The 22,096-nt window shown below is 36.5% G+C and overlaps 1 protein-coding gene across 2 annotated transcripts; it reads right to left on the bottom strand.

Annotated features, from left to right (window-relative positions):
* Positions 1-233: 233 nt before the first annotated feature.
* Positions 234-18,702, bottom strand: LOC133306900 (protein RAE1-like). Of its 2 annotated transcripts, none has more exons than XM_061507283.1 (11): positions 18,571-18,702; positions 18,394-18,480; positions 18,210-18,287; positions 17,674-17,867; positions 17,048-17,189; positions 5,088-5,168; positions 3,609-3,737; positions 2,009-2,086; positions 1,829-1,900; positions 538-618; positions 234-451 (listed from the first exon to the last, which is right to left on the bottom strand). In XM_061507283.1, the coding sequence occupies exons 1-11, from the start codon at positions 18,619-18,621 to the stop codon at positions 401-403; spliced, it is 1,044 nt and encodes a 347-aa protein (XP_061363267.1). In that variant the 5' UTR covers positions 18,622-18,702; the 3' UTR covers positions 234-400. The 2 variants fall into 2 exon arrangements, with proteins under 2 accessions (XP_061363267.1, XP_061363268.1); XM_061507284.1 differs by having other exon boundaries at positions 3,633-3,737.
* Between the last annotated feature and the right edge of the window lie 3,394 nt (positions 18,703-22,096).

The raw sequence follows: 22,096 nt of genomic DNA, 5'->3' as shown, positions 1-22,096 counted from the left end.
AAGGGTGAAGCATTTATAAGCCTTATTTAATTGCTATTTTCTAAATTCTACAGTTCAAACTAAGATCAACACTACACCTTAAAGTCATACATGCTACAACCCTCCAATGCCTCGTAGAGCCATGAAAAAACATATTTTCAGATGCTTCACTGTTGAAACTAGCCGTCCTAGCTTATAAAACTGGAAAAATAACAACCATATATACATACACACACATACATACATACATTGGGTGAAAGAGTACGCACAGAAAATTTCACTAAGCATTAGTCGATAATTTCTTCCAAGTATGTACAGCCCATTGAACTTCCATATTTTGATATCAACAAATACCTTGCCTCCATGATATACCAGTATTAGCCAACTATATACATAAAAGTATCCCAGAGCAGCAGCATCTCTATTTTCTACCAGTAGCACCAATGCGCGGTTTGCCCTTAACTTCAGACTCCTGCGTTTGATATAAATATAATTTTGCATGTCATTAACAGATGGTAAAAGGATATTCTTTTAGATATGGGTAACCAAACCAAATACCTGTGGCAAGTGTAGGAAAATGTTGGTCTTTGCTGTTGCGGGATTATAATTTTCTGCCCCTTTACTCCAGTCATAGCAGACCTACAAGCAAGATACCAACAAATTATGAACCACAATAGAAATGAATTGGCCAATAGAAAGTAATATAACAGAAACAGTGAAGAAAATAACAAACGTCCTATGCAATTGTGTGACAATAACAAGATGAATTTACAGCTGGACAAAAAAAAAAAACTATTCCTCTCCCCTCAAACACACATAGTCTAACAATTGCCATGTTTAGGAGATGGAGAGCATAAAGATTAGTTGCACCGGAATTATTAGATTATATAAATTTTCAAATGATAGCATAAGAAACAATTTACAGCTTATGACACAGCTAGTGCCAAGATAATACCACAAGTCAGAACATACAACTTAAATGAGTGACAGAATACAGCATGATTTTGGAGTTATTATGATCCTTGTGATTGATAGGGTTAATTGCTAGTTTATTACTTTCCAGTAAGGCAAGCCAAGATCCTAAGTAGAGTCAATAACATATTAGCCTATTCCTACACGCAATTCATAATTGTTAACATTTACCAAGCACAGGGCAATTTACAGATTCAGAAGGAAAATTCCAAATGATAGCTTTAAGGTAAATAAATTTAAGTTGCTAATGGGTAATCACTATGAAAAAAATCACTCTAAAATAGCAATTTAACCAGAAGATATGTATCCAGAAAATGTTGGAGTAGGACATATTAAGGAGAAGATGACAAAAACTAGCCTAATGTAGTTTGTTATGTGAGAACACTGACAGAGGCTCCAGCAAGAAAAGTGGATCAAATAAAAGATAATCCAATTATAAGGGGTAGAAGAAAGCCCAAGAACACTTTAGGAAAAAAAAAAACTTCAGTTTGTAAAGATACAGCTTATGCATATAATGCTTGGGAAGAAGAAACAACCATGCTTCTTAAAGCAAGTTTATAAACAAAATTGAGATCTTCTCTCTTGAAATTTCTTTATAAAACTACATCATTTCTTGCTTTCCTCTTTACTAACCTATTTTCAAAGTTTCAAACAATTATCTTGCATTTTAGCATCCTCTCACACATAAGCTGTGCTCAAGGGTTTTTTTTTTTTCAAGGTATCCTTATAACTAATTGAAACAAGGGGGACAACAGCAGGAGGAGGAAATCACAATCTCCACGCTAGAGTTAAAAACCATATGCACATGATAGAAAAAGTGTTCCAAAACTTATTCAAAAATGCTGCAAACTAATGTAGAATGAGATGTCGGGTATACTGCATAAGCAAATATTGAACCATCATTGTTGAAGGTACTGCAAGGAATAGGTTGGTTGCATCTTAACATGACCTGAAATAAGAGAAGCTTGCATTAGTTAAGCATTTATTATGCCAAAAACATCACTACAATATGTGTACGTTAGGTATTGAATGAAAGTGTTAATAGAGATGGAACAACCTTAAGCCTCTGTTTACTATCCTTGTCCCAAAAATTAAAAGCACCGTCAGAACCAGCAGTTGCAAATGTGTGGTGTACCTGAAAAAAGTTGAAAAGTAATGTGAGAAATGATAATAGACTAAAATGGATATACTTTGTCAGTGATATCTATGTCCATAATTGCAAAGACTGTTGGGTCGAGAAGTAAACAGAAATTATGGATAAATGAGGAATAGCACCAAAAAAAAATTTGTGCTTGCAACAGAATTTTAGGGGAGCCGACAGATAATAGATACACAGCAATCATATATGCATTTGCCAAAATAGATTTGAAGCATACAGGTCTCTGTGAAATTCCATAACCAAAGAATAATGGATACTGAAGATGTTTAAACCAGAAATGAACTTGACCAAAAATGCCAATACAGTATAACCACAGGCTAAGCATTTGTCATATATGTCAATAGATCAACATATGAATCATTAGTAAAATATAAGTATTTCTATTGCTACATGTCTAAATCAACATTACATAATTTTTTTTTTCATGAACCGAATTATAAAGAAAAGATAACTTTATCTAATTGACCAGATTTAAATTTACATTGTGTCATTGTCAGTATGATATTTCTCATAGCTATTTGTAATCATAGAACTAGGTGTTAAAATGAAAACAATACAATGTGTTAAAAGCATACAACTTCAACTATTAATATGATTCATGACAGTTCACATAAGGAAAACAAAACAATAAAAAGTGAAGAAACAGAAATTGGGGAATAAAAAAGCGGTAATAAAATTGAGCATTAAGAGCATAATTTCATTTAGATAGGTAAATTGCATTTTTAACAATTCGTGATGGCATCGCATGTTATTAATTTTTAAAAAGGAAAACAACATATATTCATTGCAGAATCTCATCATAGTTGTTTTATCATTTTCTTGACCTATTTCCATAAGAATTTGGATTTTTTTAAATCAGCAGTGCAGGAAAGTGCCATATTTTGGTCAAAATTTACAGGGCATCAGCTATCAGCACTACCCTTGATATAGATTAGAAATGGTTCCACAGAAATTAAAGATTTAGAGCATGTCCCAGAGTACTCAGGATATGTAGTTTCTTTCAAGACCAATGTAAAGTCTGCTTCTCCAGAGATATTGACATGAAGAGATTTTCAATATAGCCAATTGACTGTTTAATAGCCTCCGAAACGAACCACTTGGCAATAAAGTTCATCACATTTAGCATGTTATTCAAATTGTTTAACAGAAAAGAGAAAGTAACAGTGTCAATAAATTTCTATTATAAAACTCAAATTGTAAAATTTAAAGGGGTAATATGGGATGACAAAAGCATCCTGCAAGAATAAAGTACATAAGTTTTAAGCTGGAGAGAAGACTGTTCTTACTTCTTAGCTTCTTTTGTTTTTTAAAACAAAAAAGGAAAAATTGGTTTTACAGCTATGTAGTAAACCATAACAAGGAGTAATTTAACATCCACCATTCATAAAGAAAGTACGTGAAAAGATCATGAAATGCAAACATAACAGTGCAACTTCAACAATATAAAGTAAACCAAATTAAATCAGAATGTAAGGCCCAGATGGAACATATATCTTACAGGATGGAAATTTAAAGAGTTAACCGAGTATATTTCATTGCCCTCTCTGTGGCATTTGAATGTGAAGTTTTTACCCTGCTGACTATCATCCAAATGATTCACCCCCACTCTCCCTTCAATAGATCCCACCTACAGCAAGTATAGTGTCAGTTTCAACAGCCCAAATTAATCAATCTAGACTTACAAGTTGATAATTACACAGGAAAGCGAATCTGAAAGCCGAAGAGACATTTTGTATATTATTCTCATAAATCATAGATGTGAGATAGATAAGTAAGGGAAAAAGATGAACATATTATTTTTTGTCAAATGATGGAAAAAAGGACAGAAATGGAGTATAATTCCACTCCTTAGCTGGAATGAATGTAGGGGAAAATGAATTTCATCTTTTCATGATTGCCATCAAACTCAACCACTAAACAATTTCCCAGTTAGATTATATTAAGAAGCTCAGTCTCATAAACAGTACTTGCATTCTATGTAAGGGAGCAGTAGATTTTATGAGACATGATGGATCAGGTAATTACTGACCAGACAGCCAACTTAGGTCAGTTTTAAGGTCAAAGATACAGGATTGAATTGGGCTAAATCACACTCAAACCTGATAGGTTGTCATTCCCATTATTACATCCAATTTTCATATATTTCTTTTTGCCATAAAAATTTAGCCTATTCAAAACAGCAAGAAAATTATCATCAAAAAAGACTAATCACTTGGCCATCTGAAGTAACACAAAACCAGCATTTAAACTATATCTCTCATTTCAAAAATGCTAATACAGATTTTTGAACTCTATACATGTAAAAGTATGACAATAAAAAACTGTCAATACAATGAAAATATCTTAAACAGTAACCCAGCAGGCTAGCAGTTGCATTGGATCAACAGGTTAAGATATCTGATTATCAATAAACTCTTTAATTTGGCTCTGAAGTATATAAATTGTAGGTTTCCATTCATGTTGGTTGTTAAAAGTTACAGGGACTTTTTTTTTGTGGGACTAGAAAGGGGTTTTAACTTCAACTTTGACTTTTCATCTTTGATCCTTTGCTTTCTGACATTTCTAGTTAAAAGATTCTTTACTAACTCGTGCTGTCAATTCCATTTGCTAGAAGAAGTTCTGTTGTGTCTCAATGTCTGTTCCCAATCATAATGAACTCAACCATCAGGTGACAAGATATCATTCCAGTTCCAGCACGTTCAATTTTGGCAGGACAGTCTATTGCTTTGATTCCAGCAAGCACAAGTGAGGTTTCGAAAGAAATTTTACTAATCCACAGAGAGATGAATGCAAGCAGATAAATAAAACCACCCAAATAATTGGTTACAGAAAATAAGTTTTTCCATAGATACTAAATACAAGAACTAATATGAAAGAATTAATATCGCTTTTCACAGATAAAATGAAGATGGTAAATAAGATTCCCCAAATACAGAAAAGGGTCAAAGATCTAAAAGGAGTAGGGAATGATGCATACCAAGAAACCTTGTTGATCAGGGAATGCAGCAAGGCACCTTGTCTGATACTTTAAGGGGGAAACAATTCGCTTGAATTCAACCTGTTGCAAATGACAAGGTTCAAAGCTAGGAGACACTAGCAAAATTGAAAGCATAAAAAGAATAATCAACTGAATGAATAATGTCTGTAAATATATGAACACATTGATCTAATGACATTATGACAATATATTAAATGCCCACAATGGAATATGAAACAGAATGCAAAAGATCAACAAACTTGGATTCAACCAAGTGATAACGAAAAAAAAATATCTGCCAAAAAGTTAAAAGGGTATGATGCTCCCAAGCCCTCCTGGTGTCTAAACCACCACTATATAGTTAAATGGTTATCCTACAATGAATTAAACAGCAGAAGAGATTAAAGAATTGTGTCTTTGGAACAGAATTCTGCATCTAGCATGTCAGTTTATGCCCTATGGTATTATGCATTTATAAATTTTGGAAACATAGATGCACTATATATAAGGAATATATATATATATATATATAAATGTTCTTATAAGCAAGGAGGCAATTGTACTTGGGCTACAAATTATTGAATATGTGACTCGGGTACCTGATACCCCGGTGCAAGTACTTGGGGCTAACCTGTTAAAATGTTCTCCTAATTTGTCAAGAACAATTCCAAATACGAGATGTCTGATAAACCCCGTGAACTAAATGAGTTTTTCTGAATGTTATTATATTTAAATCCTTTGACTATTTCACCATTCCAAAAACTATGTCAAGCGTACTTATATATTTATATGAATATAATTTGGGTTATGTTTATCTCATTTTATATGAGATAAACAACTCTCCTACACACACAAAAAGGGATTGGATCCTGATGTGCCTCTGGCAAGTGTGGTTTTTCAAGTTGAAATTGATAAGAATTGAGTCATAAAAGAGAAATTTAAATACATATTTGCTAATTATATTGATTCTTTCTATGTAAATGATAATTCTCACCTATTGATTGTGTTTATACAGGTAAAAGAAGTGAAAATTACAAAATTATAAAAAGGCTGTTGACGCGACTCCACACAGTACAAATTCCAGATACATGGCGCGGAATGGCGGCACACTGGCGCACACCCGCGCCAATTTACGAACTTTGCAGCGGTGCTTTGCAAGTGGCGCCAACTAGCGCCGAGTTTGCGGAATGTGCAGCGTTGGCCAAAGCATGGCGCAAAGTGGCGCCAAATCATGGCGCAAGGTGGCTCCAAAATGGCGCCACTATAAGAGAATTCTTGTCTGACTTTTACAAATTGACAGAAGCGTGGCGCGAGTTAGCGCCAAACCGGCGCCAACTGGCGCCGGTTTGCGGGAAAGATACACTGTCTTGTCCGAGGGCATTTTTGGAAGAAGGAAAAGAGGCGTATAAATAGGATGCCTTTTACAGAATTAGGGATCGAATCCTATTCTATTGAAGAGAGACGACGACGGTGCTCAGAGAGGGTTCTATTTCATCTTCTTCTTCTTCTTTTAATTTACCAGGTTTATGAATATTGAATATTTAGCCATGATAATGGTTGGCTAGTTCTTTTTATTGTAGTTAGGGTCATAAACCTTATGTGAACCCTTGTTACGACGGATTGGTTTACATTTACTCGTTTATATAAATCATGTTTATTTCTACCCTGTGCGTATTTTATATTTTCTTTATTAGAACTGATCAATCTAATAGTTGATGATAATTTGAGGGTTAGAACTCTAGATAAGAATATTGGGGTTTTGACCTTGAAAGGGGGTAGGATAAATATTTATACATGCTAGGAATAGATGTATATTTAATTGCAGATGCTTAAATTATTGAGTTCATTGCTTAATGCCATGAGGAACATTGCAAGGAATTGGGGTTCCAATTGGGGTTAAAGGGTTAACCTTGCAAGGAATTGAGGGTTACTTATTAAATATTTTTAGATAATAATTTATCTGAGTAATTATATAAATAAGTATTGTAAATCAATCCAAAGTAAGAAGTGAGAATCATTCGGTGAGTGTACTCTAGCTACAATGCGTTCTCATATTTACAAAAATCAATCTCTGTTCTTTTTCTCATAAACAAAATGCCAAAAATAAGTCTTTTCTTTTAAAGTTCTCATTTTTACTCAACCCGACAATATTTATAATGACCCTAAATGGAAAATCTTAATTAGAGATTTAATTTAAGGATTTAAATGCCATAATTAGATTCAGTGAGCGATTTCGAGTATTTTGACTGTAATCATGACTATGTTATGAACAGTGCGTTCTGCCAGAGAATTTACAGTTTTGTGAATTAACCGGTAGAGCTTAAATGAGCAAAATGATTTTAGATACATAATTTGACAATTCTAACGACAAATAGGAGTTCAGAACGAAAAATTGTATAGTCTGGCACTTTCCGTGAAAATCTCGTGAATAGTGTTTCTACCGGGTATTTTGCACTGCTGTTTAAGCAACCGGTAGAGTCCAGAAGCAAATAATTGATGAAATAAGAATAAGAAAGTCCAATATATGCCAAACAAGTCAATATGGGCCCAAGGAAATGATAAGTTAATAAGTTTTAAGTTCAGAAGTAAACGAAGTACAGTTAGTGGTTCACAGTGCATTTCGTCAAAAACGGTGCAGAAACCATACTGGAAATTAAGAATATTGTTCCTTAGGAAATAAAAATTTATGTAAATGAGTTTAGAAAAATAAAAATATGTTTGTAGCTTTAAGTTAGTCTCGGGTCAAAGTAAGTGAAAATACACGAAAGAAAAATATCCGGTTAAAAGCCACGTGTGCTTATAAAACATAAGTGACTTAAGTGATCACTATTCACTCAAAGAAAAACACTCTCTTCTCTCTCCTTGGGGCCGAGCTGCAACAATGGAAAGGGGGCTAGGGTTTTGGTTCTTGTTTCTTTGATTTCTCCTCCAATATACAACCAAATCTTCCACCCATTATACCAACCTCATAGGAAGTCATCCAAAGGAAGCTATTCCACCCCTCCATTTAAGCTGATTTCGTTTGTGGAGGGAGATATTTGTCATCTCATTTTTGTGCACTATTCATCCAAGGTGAAAAAATGGGAGTTTTTGGTGGAGACTTGTTTGGAGGTTATCTCCTTGACCTTGTATAAGCTTTTGGAGGTAATAAACCTCTATTTCTATGATTGTATTTTGATGAGTAGGCTATTAAAATTAGGAGTATGTTTTGGTAGGAAAATATAGTGTTTTAAAATTTGAAATTATGATGAACCTATGATGTCTTGGATATAGTAATGTAAGTTAAGCATTTTATTGTGTTAAAAATAAATTAAAAAAAAATAAAAAAAAAATCCTATGGCACCTCCCTCTTGCCTCGACCTTGTAGGTTTATAGGGGTCATTGGGCAAAACTTTATATGATACATCATGAGGGTTTAAGGTGTAGGAATTAAGTGGAAAAAATTCGATCAATTGGTGAGTGGTGAGAGGGTGAAACAAGTTTACAGTAGAAGGAAAGGGGAAATAAGGCAAGAAAGGCCTAATGTAGAGAATCCAAGTGGGCTTAATGAAGAGAGCCCAGCAAAGTACAATCAAACTGAGAAGGTTGGGCTTGAACAAGATAATCCAAAGTTGCAGGCTACAAGGATTGGGCCGGTCCAGGAGAATCCAGGAATTAATAATGAGAAGCAAAAGGCTGATACTAAGAGTAACACAAGTGTGACTAGGCAGAACGAAATAACTGACACAAAGAAAGATGCAACGCGGATGATAACAAATAGGTGTGCTGGCACGATGAGTTTGTTAGAAGAGAGAGAAGATACAGGTGCGTAAGGGAATATAAGGCATGGAAGGTGTAATAGAAGGTAGGAATGAAGAATCTTATTCAATTCAGTGGTGAATTGGGAGGGGAAGGGTACTGTGGAGTCCCTTAGTTGTTTTCCATTCAGTTTTGTATTTCCTTCAAGGCTATGTTAGCCAATGTTTAGTGTCTCCTGTTAGTGAGAGGACTGTTTCATTACTGTCATTATTTGTTAATTGTCTCTATTTTAATTCATAATCAAATTGAGGTTTCATCAATCTGGTATCAAAGCTTCAGATCCTTGGAGCGTTGAATGGTTCTGACGAGAATGGAGGGAAGAGTTGGAACGGAGAACAACAAGCGTGGAAGGGAGAATGGATGAGATGACAGAATCCATGAGGCAACTCAGGGAAACCGTGTTAGTCTACTTAGATCGGATGGACTTACACGAGGAGAACTCCGGTAACAATAATCGAAACCGAAGCGGTGAAAGCGAAAACAGGGGAAGGCGTAACGGAGGAATAGGGAGAGACGAAGACCGTCTTAGGCGGTTGGAGGTATTTCCGAATTAATCAAATTGCTCCAGAAGAACAAATGGAGGCAGCTTCGATTTGCATGGAAGGAAAGGCGTTGAACTGGTTCCAGTGGTGGGAATCTCGAAATCCTGCTATCGATTGGGAACAACTTCGAACAACAATTCTCCAAAGATTCCACACATCTTTATCTGGTAATCCGTTTGAAACATTGATGTGTTTAAGGCAGGGAGGAACGGTCGCGGAATATCGCGAGAGTTTTGAGATGTTAGCAATACCCTTGCGAGACGCGGATGAAGGAATAATGAGGGCTACATTCCTCAACGGGCTAAAAAAGAAATCCGAGCTGAAATCAGGTTGCATCGCGTGGAGAATATGGAAGAAATGATGTCCTTGGCCCAGAGAATTGAAGAGAGGGAGCTGGTAGTCGGGAGGAAGATGACGAATTGGGGCCGTAATAGCTTCACAGGGAATGGGCCTGGTCCGGGTCATCACTCAAGGGCAGCACTACCCAACCGGTCCAATAATACTAATGGGCCTAATCCAAGAGGGCCCAATTCTAACCAATCGAATAGAAACGAAGGGGTGCAAACGAGAACTAACGAGAGTCCAAACAACTTAGGGCACCAATTTGTAAATGGGGAGAGTCATGGATCCTCATCAGGGACCGTGGCGGCGAACGGCAGCGTTGCCGACCTTAGGAGCACGAACTAACGACGGTTGTCGACGGAAGAAATGGCTGAGCATCAAAGGCGTAACTTGTGTTTCCATTGTGATGCTCCTTTCTCAGCGAATCACATTTGCGCTAATCCCCAACTCAACGTGATGTTGTTGGGCGTAGGTGGCGAAGGAGAAATGGTAGCGGATGAGGCAAGCAATCCAGTGACAGAAGAAGAAGAAGAACCACTCATGCAATTAAGTGTGCACAGCATAGTTGGGGTGACCTCAAATCGATCCTTCAAGGTATGGGGTGAGATTCAAGGGCGTCGGATCGTGGTGCTGGTGGATACTGGGAAAACTCATAATTTCCTGCACGATCAAGTGGCCATTGACTTGAAACTCTCGGTCAACAACCAACAGAGTCACACCGTCGAAGTGGGAGACGGAAATCATGTACAAAGTGCCGGGGTATGTCGCCAACTCTTAATTAACTTTCCTGGTTTGGTAGTTGTGCAGGACTTTTATTTATTTCCCTTGACGGGAGTGGATGTTGTTCTGGGATTTGAGTGGTTGGAGGGATTGGGGGAGATCAGGGCTGACTTTAGAGAGCTGAGCCTGAAGGTACCTACAGAAGAAAGGATGGTGGAGCTTAGGGGAGACCCTAAATTAACAAGGAGCCTGATGTCGTACAAGAAGGTGGGAAAAACATGGCGCAAAGGAGCAGAAATGTACTTCATTGAATTGGGGCTGGTTACTACGCAAACTGGGAACCCTGAGCCAGTCAATGGAGAGGTGGAGAATATTCTCAGAAGTTTTGCAGATGTATTCAAAACGCCGGCTGAACTTCCTCCACCTAGAGCTTGTGATCACTGTATACCGTTGAAGGAAGGGGCTGACATACCCAATATCAGGCCCTACCGTTATCCACATTATCAGAAGACAGAGATTGAGAAGTTTATTGAAGATATGTTGTTGTCCGGGATGATTCGACCTAGCAGTAGTCCATTTTCGAGCCCATTGATTATGGTGAAAAAAAAAGATGGGAGCTGGAGGTTCTGTGTGGACTATCGGGCATTAAACCGGGTCACCATTACAGATAAATTCCCCATGCCAATTATTGATGAGCTGCTGGATGAATTGGGAAGAGCCACGTTATTTTCAAAACTGGATTTGAAATCTGGTTACAATCAAATCCGGATGTGTGAGGAGGATATTGTGAAGACAGCATTTCGAACACACGAGGGACATTACGAATATCTCGTAATTCCTTTCGGATTAAAAAATGCTCCGTCCACATTTCAGTCTCTAATGAACAGTATCTTTCGGCCTTTTTTACGTAAGTTTGTGCTGGTGTTCTTCGACGACATTCTAGTTTACAACAAGGATCTGAAAAAGCATGTGCAGCAGTTGTCGCAGGTCTTTGAAGTTCTTAGACAGAACAGGCTACAAGCAAATTTTAAAAAATGCATCTTTGGGAAAGAAGAGTTGGAATATTTGGGGCATATTATTGGCAGAGATGGTGTCAAAACTGATCCAGGCAAGGTGGAAGTTATGCAGATGTGGCCCAGACCGGTTAATCTTAAGGGGTTACGTGGTTTCCTAGGTATTACAGGCTACTATAGGCGTTTCGTTAAAGATTATGGCATCATGGCCAGACCTCAAATGGGATGACCAGGCTGAGGAGGCTTTTGAGAAGCTAAAGCAAGCTATGATGAAGCTACCCACTTTGGTCTCACCAGACTTTGAGAAACAATTTGTCATTGAGACGGACGCTTCCGGGTTGGGAATGGGTGCTGTATTGATGCAAGACTCATTGCCCATTGCATTCTTAAGTCAAGCTTTTTCTGACAAGGCACGCAATTTATCGGTGTATGAGAGGGAACTCAAGGCAATTGTCTTGGCAGTGCACAAATGGCGGCACTATCTCATGGGGCGTAAATTTCTTATTCGCACAGATCAGAAAAGTTTGAAATTTCTAACGGAGCAAAGGCTGATGGGAGAGGGTCAGCAAAGGCTGGCAGCTAAGTTATTTGGCTTTGATTTTGAAATACATTATAGGCCAGGGGTGAAGAACCGGGCAGCAAATGCTTTATCACGGGTGATGGAGTTCAAAGGGGTCACATTATTATCCAGTCCAGATTTACTATCGTTGACTGATGAGAGCAACCAAGATGCAGATGTTCAAAAGGTTATGATGGACGTGTTACAGGATGCCCAATCCCATCCAGATTATACAGTCACTAAGGGTTGTTTATGGTTCAAAGGACGGCTGGTTATTCCTCATAAGTCTCCACGTATCCAATTATTGTTGCAGGAGTTTCACGCATCACCGTGGGGGGGCCATTCTGGTGAATTACGTACTTTCAAGAGAATTGCATCTCTTTTTTTACTGGAGGGGCATGAGGCGAGATGTGGCAGCGTTCGTACAAGCTTGCACTACCTGTCAACAGCAGAAATATTGCCAACTGTCCCCTGCAGGGCTTCTTCAACCACTAAGTATTCCAAATAAGGTGTGGGAGGAGGTTACCATGGACTTTATTGGTGGATTGCCTAAATCCCATGGAATGGACACAATCTTGGTGGTTGTAGATCGCCTTTCGAAGTATGCCCATTTTATCTCACTAGCTCATTCGTTTACTGCTCAACAAGTAGCTGCTGTATTCATCCGTGAAGTGGTACGTTTACATGGTTTTCCCATTTCCATTGTATCAGACCGTGATAGGATATTTATTAGCAGCTTCTGGAAGGAACTCTTTCGTCTTGCTGGTACTAAATTGAAATTTAGTTCGGCATATCATCCTCAAACCGATGGCCAAACGGAAGTAGTGAATCGCACGGTTGAAACCTACCTTCACTGTTTTGTGGGGCATCACCCTAAGTGTTGGATAAAATGGATGCCATGGGCTGAGTCTTGGTTCAATACTTCTTACAACCGCTCAATTCAGATGACACCATTCAAAGCCTTATATGGTAGGGAACCCCCTGTTTTGATTCAGTTTGACACCGGTAGCACCAAGTTGGAAGCTGTGGATCAATTGCTGAGTTCTAGAGATGCTGTTCTGGACGAGTTGAAACACAACGTTTGTCTGGCCCAAGCTCAAATGAAGGTGGCAGCAGATAAAAAAAGAAGAGAGGTGGAATACGCAGTGGGGGACAAGGTATATCTGAAAATTCACCCTTACAAGCTTAAATCATTGGCTAGGCGTATTAATCAAAAGCTTAGCCCAAGGTTTTACAGGCCTTTTGAGATTCTTAAGCGTGTAGGAGCAGTTGCTTATGAATTATCACTGCCTTCATATGCAAAAATTCATCCAGTTTTTCACGTATCTCAGTTGAAACGTGCTGTAGACCCTGCTGTTCAGATTTTGGACCTTCCTCAATGCTTGTCTGATAATTTAGAGCTGCAGGTCCAACCTGCAGATGTGGTGGACAGCCGTCGATTATTGGGGGGGACAGGTGGAGATTCTGGTTCATTGGGCTGGTTTACCAAATTGTGAACGTTCCTAGGAGGATTTGGAGGCTTTCCAGGCACAATTTCCTCACTTTCACCTTGAGGACAAGATGAATGTTAAGGAGGCAGGAATTGGTGAGAGGGTGAAACAAGTTTACAGTAGAAGGAAAGGGAAAATAAGGCAAGAAAGGCCTAATGTAGAGAATCCAAGTGGGCTTAATGAAGAGAGCCCAGCAAAGTACAATCAAACTGAGAAGGTTGGGCTTGAACAAGATAATCCAAAGTTGCAGGCTACAAGGATTGGGCCGGTCCAGGAGAATCCAGGAATTAATAATGAGAAGCAAAAGGCTGATACTAAGAGTAACACAAGTGTGACTAGGCAGAACGAAATAACTGACACAAAGAAAGATGCAACGCGGATGATAACAAATAGGTGTGCTGGCACGATGAGTTTGTTAGAAGAGAGAGAAGATACAGGTGCGTAAGGGAATATAAGGCATGGAAGGTGTAATAGAAGGTAGGAATGAAGAATCTTATTCAATTCAGTGGTGAATTGGGAGGGGAAGGGTACTGTGGAGTCCCTTAGTTATTTTCCATTCAGTTTTGTATTTCCTTCAAGGCTATGTTAGCCAATGTTTAGTGTCTCCTGTTAGTGAGAGGACTGTTTCATTACTGTCATTGTTTGTTAATTGTCTCTATTTTAATTCATAATCAAATTGAGGTTTCATCAGTGAGAATGCCAATGTGAGGAGAATTACATAAAAATGCCCTTATGTTCGGCCTTGTGGGGCTTTAGAGGGGCTTTATGTTCCAAAATTTTATTGAAACCTTTTTGAATACATATATGTATGTTTAAGTTGCTAACTAAGTGAAGAAAGAATAAGTAAAAAGAAAAGAACCTTTTTGCCTATTGTCCTTGTAGAATTCGACCTATAGGGTGGCTTAGGGATATAATTGTTGCACTTTATTTTAATAAAATGTGTTGTAATTCGTTGTATAAAATTTATGACTTAAGAAGTGAAATGGCTTGAAAAAGGGTTGAAAAATACCTTGAGTCCCTTAAGGGTAGGTTCACGGCCTTTTACAGAAAATGGCATGAATTATGTTGAAAATTCTCAAGTGAACACTTGATTAAATTAAAGAATCCTAACGAGTATAAGGTGGTCTAGACTTGTGTATTGGCATAGCATTGGCAAAAATGTAAAGAAACGAAAAGAAGTAATAAAATGTATGCCTTATGTGAAAGCTAGGCATGATGGCATTTTATTAATTTGTATTTGTGGATTCTTGCTCTAGGTGTACCTAGGGACTAAAAAGGAATCAGAATCTCTTGAAGATATATAAGTAACTTGAGCCACAAGTAAGCTGATTGTTAAAGCTTCAAGAGGTAAGCTCTATGTTTAAGGAGTCTTTTCCTGCTCGAGTGCTCCACCATAGTTAGTGGACTGTGGTTGGAATGTATGACTGTTGATATGATACTTTGTATAGATGCATTCATATAGAGTTATTTGATAACATGATATGACTTGCCCTGATATGATTTCTGTATTGATATATGGTACACTGATGTCTTCTTGGGGCTTCCCTGGGATTGACAATGTACACCTCTGACATGCTCTGGTTCCGCTTGGGGTCCTCCCTTGGGAACACGTGCGTTGATTTCCGCTTGGGGTCCTCCCTTGGGAATGACGGCGCACGCCTCTGCTGGTTCCGCTTGGGGTCCTCCCTTGGGAACACGTGCGTTGATTTCCGCTTAAGGTCCTCCCTTGGGAATGACGGCGCACACCTCCGATATGATATGGATATATACTCTGTTCTGTTATGATATATGCTATATGTTGTATTTGTATACTCCGTATCTGACTTTCATGCAGGAGTGAGCCAGAGATATGGAGAATTCTCTATAAACCTGGAGCTTATTGAGATTTGTAATCTCACCCCTCGTTGGGGCCATATTTTCAGGTTCCCAGATTCCCGGTGAGACCTCTCTAGTCAGGGACGCGACCCGTGGCTGAGGATTTTGGACGGATTGGATTTTGAGTAGCTGTAGGCTACTTCTATTTTGGAGTATAGTGCTTTCCTTTAGTAATTCAGTATTTTGTGAATCATGATGTTAGATCCTTTATTTTGTATATGGCCTATATATGTTTTGTACATGTCTGTCAGTTTGATGCATGTACATTTGAGTATTCAGGCACGTTATATGGTGATGTAGTATTCAGATATGTTTACGTTTTGGATTGCATGCTGTTAGATATAGCGGCACTGAGCCAAGTTATGCATGCGCCCATGGATGGGTATCTGATTATATTTGCATGACTGGTACTTCTGGATTGATGTGCTGTATAAACTGTTTATCAGGAAATGTTTCTGAGTGGGATTGAAAAATCCCCAGTTGTCCGATTTATAGAGAAAACTCTGTCCGATTTTCGTTTACGTCGAATGAGAATTTAAAAAGAAAAAGAAAAAGTTAGCTGGTATTTTCAGAAAGTTAAGTCTTCCGCTGTTTCTGTTTATATCATATGCATGTTAATTGAACCGGCTCGAGACGGGGATGTTACAATATTTGTCACAACCTTTTTGAATCCTTCCATTCTAAAAGCGCACGATTATTTGATATTCGAGCCTAATCCCTGTGGAGACGATACTTTTCTTATCACTATATTACTTGTGCGATCGGTATACTTGCCGGTGAGCATCAGATCTCACCACTCTTTTTTCTCTCTCCTCTTACCTGTGAGTCCCACTTATACTTTTATTTCTACAACATGAGGTAGTTTTTTTTCCTACAACATAAGAAAAATATATCCCATATAATTTTCATGCTCCAAGTTAGTGATTTGGGGATGCCTATCTTACTCAGTAGGTAAACTCATTCCTTCCTTTCTACTATTTTTCAAAGCCCATTCAGCAACTGTACCTCCTCCAGCTCAGTGTGCTTGCTCACTTCTCCAGCGAGGCAAGTCAATCAGAGAGGGAGTTCACTTGAAGAAAGGGGCACGAGTATTTTGCAATCATAGCAAATGGTTCAGTTTGCATAATAGTCTTGTTTACATATCTGTTTTGTGATATTTTCACTTTAACATATTGGTGGAGCCAAGATCCTTCCTTGACTAATGTTTTCATGTAGAATAGAGATTCCTACTGTTTATTTTGTATGATGGGAAGTCTCCTATTTTAAGGGAGGCTCTGTCCAATTTCCTATAAAATCATGATATTGAGATTACATGGGTGAACACATTGGATTTAATATGTTTATCCGGTTAGGATGTTTAATCCCTAGCTGGTCACAGGCCTTGAAATTGGGATGTCTCTTTTCTTTTAGATGATTTATTATCCTTATGTAACTCTTTTTCTCTTCTCCGTAATAAAATTTCTCTTTTATTATCCAAATAAACAATAAAAAGAAACACAACCTCTTTATGAAATCAGGAGATAAAATAGTCCCAATAACATAAGTTAATTATGTAACTGAAAATTCTATAATGGAAAATATGATTAATTTGTGATGAATTAAATTTGAATAAAAGTATTACCTGGGGATTTTGCAAGTTATAAACAATAAGATTTCTATCAGCAGTGCCAACAACCATCAGAGGATGTCTCACTGTCATTGCATAGCAGCGCTCTGGGAGTTGTTGGGTGTGCACTGGATTTGACTGCCTTGTATCCCAGTACCTAAAAGTAGCCAGAAAAAGTCACGTGGAGAGGACCAAAGCACTAAATAAAGCAAAATAGTGAGCTTCATACCACATTTAATCAGAAAGATAGAATACCACCACAAAATACTAAAACATGTGCCATAATCTATAATTGCAATGGTAAGTAATACTAAGATAATAGACAATGCATGATAGATGTAGGAGGCTTCCAAGACAATTTTATAAAGGTTTATCGCCAGAAAAAAAATGGAAGAACAAGAGAGACTTTATAAGCCAAATAAGAAATATTCTTTTCTAAAAACAATAAAGCAATCCTACACTGCTACACAGTTACACAAACTTTAGATTGGAACACTCATTTCAGACACTCCCCTCTAGAAGTAATTTACTTCAATTCTAATTCAAATAGAAGACCACCTAAGAGCCATGTCAGATTATATATCATGTAATAGATAATTGAAAGGAAATTTCCGTAAAGGCAGCGAATGCTAGTGCATTACTTCATAGTCCTGTCCCAGCTTCCCGTGACTAAAAGGTTCATCTCAGGAATCCAAGCAATTTCTTTGATGGGGGCATCGTGCACGGCGACAGTCATTGGTTGGCCTCCAGACAACAGAGGCCACATCTTCACTTGCTTGTCACATCCACCAGAGAAGACAGTTGTGCCATCATCCTTCCAACTAGAACACAAAACCTACGCAAACAGATACACATTATGAATGTACAACATATATAGACTAGTGTAACAGCTTACTGTTTTAGGAAAAGGCAGATGAGCAAGATCAAGAAAACCATTCAATAGTTAAGTACTATTAATTTATCAACCTAATCAACTCAATGGTCATTGCATCTCATTATTCATTAGTTGTTGCATCAATCTGCACAAAAGTTGTGCACGAATAACACAAACACTAAAAAGTTCAACTCAAAATTCCAGCTGAGGCTCACAAAACGCGCGCACAAAACAAACATACAAATATCTCAATATGTAGAATATTGCGTTAATGATAACTTGATAATATTTAAAAAACCTTACCGGATGGTCATGCGTTATAGAAGCCTTGGGCACAGTGGCAATATTTATCCCATTCCGTGCTACCTCCCAACATCGAACCTGCAAAAGTAGTTAGAAAATTGCTCATAAGCTTACCGAAGTAAAATCAATCGCAGAAGAAGTAAGCAAGCAAGCAAAGCAAGAAGAGCGAAACGAAGAGAAACACCTGGTTGTCCCAGGAAGTGGCCACGAGGAGGTTCGCTTTGGGACTGAAACTGAGACTGGAGACAGAATCAGTTGGAGGCTGATTCACCTGCAAAATTCACGAACGAATGACGAAAAAGTGGCACTGCAGAAGCTGCTGCTTCTGATGAAGCAGCGAAAAGAGGATGAGCGAGAATACCTCAAAGGACTTATTAGGGTTTGAATTAGTGTTAGTCAAGAAATTCGACATTTGCAGCAGGAGGTGTAAATTTTCTCGCGGGATTTTCTCAGAGAAAATTTTCCAGAGAGAAAAGAGAAACGTTATTTTTAGTTTAGTTTAGACTAAACTTTGAAGGAGGTAGGCAGTTAGGAAGAGTAAGGAAAACGTGAAAAGAAGGGTTTGTGGGGGTGAGGGCATGTCTAGGAACTAAACGCTACGACCTAGCGTTGTTACGACGCTTGCTTTATGGGCTTTTTTTTGGTAGAATGGGCTGTTGTTTTATTATGGGCCTTAATGTATATGTTATGCTACTATCATCACATCCTCGAGATTTGGATTTGATTTTTGGTCCTTACTTAAATGCATCATATGAGAAATGTACCTTAATTTTTTTTTATTTTTGAAAAGAAACTCAGTGAAAATTCCAAATATTTTATATGTTGGATAAGATATGTGATATAAATACAAGTAATACAACTTATTGGGCAGGATAGAATATGATTACGAAGTTATAGAAATTCGGTCATTGTCATTCATACTTGTAAAGCTGTAATGATTATTAATTATGAAGCATCGACACTTCAAAAATTCTGACGTGTCTTGTCTAATACTTCTCGACACCGACACTTTTACATTTTCTGACACTTTAATACTCATTGCAAAGATTCAATAAGGGTTCAAAGGTTACATTACGTTGCATTTTGAATTTCAACTATTAGATTCATTGAATTACGATTATCATTTTATTGAGTTTAATATAAATATTTGGGATATCTTACGTTTCTTTAGGGTATTATAAGTGTAGCTTTATTTTTTATTAAACTATTGAATATTAAATATAATATACACTACATAAATTAAAAATATTATATAATATCAAAACGTGTCCTAACGTGTCGAAATTTAATATTTTTTAAAATTAACATATCGAAATGTCGTACCATGTCATATCTCGTGTCCCGTATCAATATCGGTGCAACGTAGGTTATTAATATGTAATTTTTGTTTGCTGCTCTTGCCTTCTTGTGCATCTATCTGTCATTGTACGCAACTTTCCGATACGAGCCAACATTTCAGATGGAAAAATCGCATGACTTTTTAACGTGATAGGGTAATCATGTACCATGTTGAAAAGAGATAAACGCAAATTTTATCATGCGATGTCATTGTTATAGGGTTCACTAATTATATTTAAAATAAATTATGTCTTTTTCTTTCAAACAGGAAAATAGATAATTCAGATCGAATAAGGGTATTCAAAACCGAACTAGTTTAATCAAAACTGAAAAAATCTAAAACGGAATAAACTACAAAATATAAAAAATGAAGATAAAAAAATTAATTGGATTGAATTTATTTTTGAATTCATATTCAAAAATTAATCTAATTCAATTAGAACTAAAAATGTATATCTCTATCTACCAAAAAAACTATATATATTATTTTAAAATAATCCGCCGACCCTGGTTTGAAATAAAAATATTATTAATGTTGATATTATTTTAAAATAATATTTTACCTAAGAGATTATCATATTATCTACATTTATTTAATAATTTTTTTCTTTTTCAAATTTAAATCCACTCTCTTAGAGTTAGACATATTTTCTTATATTGGTAATTAATTAAAATTTATACAGATTTGTTTAAACTTATATTTATTATTTTTTTGATGAATTAGTTTAAATTTATATTCGATGAAATTAGATTTCGTATTCTGATAAGTTTGACGAATTTATATATTTAAATATTGTAAAAAAATGATTTAATATAAAATTATTTAAATTATATTTTAGATTGAATTGAAACATATTTATATTTTTAAAAAGGGTTCTCTTTTTCTACGGTCAATGTAGATAACTTATTTACATTGAGCCCAAAATGACGTCGTTTTAAGACGAAACATAAAGCATCTACAACTCAGAATCAAAAGCAACACTCTAAAGAACAACACCTAAGAGATCTAAACATGCATCAGAATACAAGAACGAAAAAGAAAACACACACTGGCATGTAATATCACACAAAGTGTCAGATACCCATGGACCAGTTGAACCAGTGAGCTTCTACGATCTTGGATTAAAGCCACCAAGTCCCGAGCGAACAACCCAGTATTTTTGTAATTATAATTTATTTCAGGATTATAATAGTCTTTTTCATTATAATTTTTTAATTTTTCAATTCAAAACGACGTCGTTTTAGCATGAATGTAGATAACTTATCTACATTCACTTTAGAAACATTGAAGCCTTTAAAAAAATCAATTAGATGATATTATTAAAAATTAATTGAATTAAACTGAATGAATTTTACTGATGGAATTCAATTCACAAATACCCCTAATCTAAATAATACCATATTGAGATAATATTTGGGGAAATATTACCATATTGACATCGAGTTTGATTTTTCTACAATAAATGTAGATAAGTTATCTACATTAAACCCAAAACGACGTTGTTTTAGGGCAAAAATTAAAGTATTTTTTTTATTAAATTTATTTCATGGTTATAATAGTCTTTCTTATTATAATTTTTTAATTTTTCAACCCAAAATGACGTCGTTTCGGGACTTATCTACATTCACTCTAGAAACATTAAAGTCATTGACATAATAGGGAAAATGATTTCTGCATTTACTGCATAAATCATTTTTTTATCACTGATAGTAAAATGGCAATGGGTCCATCACATTTATCCTTTCTCTCTTCTTATGAGTTTCTCTCTTCCTTTTTTCTACGAGTGATAGAGAAAATAATTTCTACTGTAAGTGGGTGTTTGGTATGAAAGAAATTTTTTGTTACTATGAAAAAAAATTCTCGGAATATGAAGAGTAATTTTTTTGGCCTGGGTAAGTTACAATAAGGTGTTTGGTAGGCAACAAATTTACCGAGAAAGTTGGGTTATTTTTACTAATGCTAGGTTTGGTTGATGGTAAAATATTGATGGGAATGTGTTATGATATTATGAAATTACCCGTATTGATGGTGAAATAATGTTAAAATATTAGAATCACACTCAACAAACGTACAACGAATCTAAACTCAAATAAATTAAGCCACACAATTTTTTATCACTTATGTCTTTTGTTCAGAAGTTTTACTTGATATACACCTTTTCAAGGCATTTTTGTCCACAAAGCGTAAAATGGGTTTCTCCATTACTCAGATTAAAAAAATATCACACTTCAGATTGCAATTTTTTTTTTTCCCGTTGCACAGTTCAAAACGAAATGCATGGGACGAAAAATATACTGATATTTTCTAACTTGAAGACATACCAAACGTGGTTAGTATATTTTACCTATCCTATTTTTTCTCCATTTCTATCAGATTCTACATACCAAACGCTCCCTACATGCAAAGATTATTTCCCCTAATGATAGGGTCACATCACTACCTCCAGTTTACAAATTAGAGTCGTTGCTTTTTTTGATCTAACGGATCTAAGATGAGGTGTTAAATTTGAAATTTGACACTGGTATCAAAAGATCCTCTATATATATCA

Source organism: Gastrolobium bilobum, unplaced genomic scaffold (assembly GCF_033153095.1).
Source record: "Gastrolobium bilobum isolate Gb01-03AN ecotype WA unplaced genomic scaffold, APGP_CSIRO_Gbil_v1 utg2909, whole genome shotgun sequence".
Taxonomy (NCBI): domain Eukaryota; kingdom Viridiplantae; phylum Streptophyta; class Magnoliopsida; order Fabales; family Fabaceae; genus Gastrolobium; species Gastrolobium bilobum.
The sequence above is the reverse complement of the archived record's forward strand: the minus strand, read 5'-3'. Positions and strand labels throughout refer to the sequence as shown.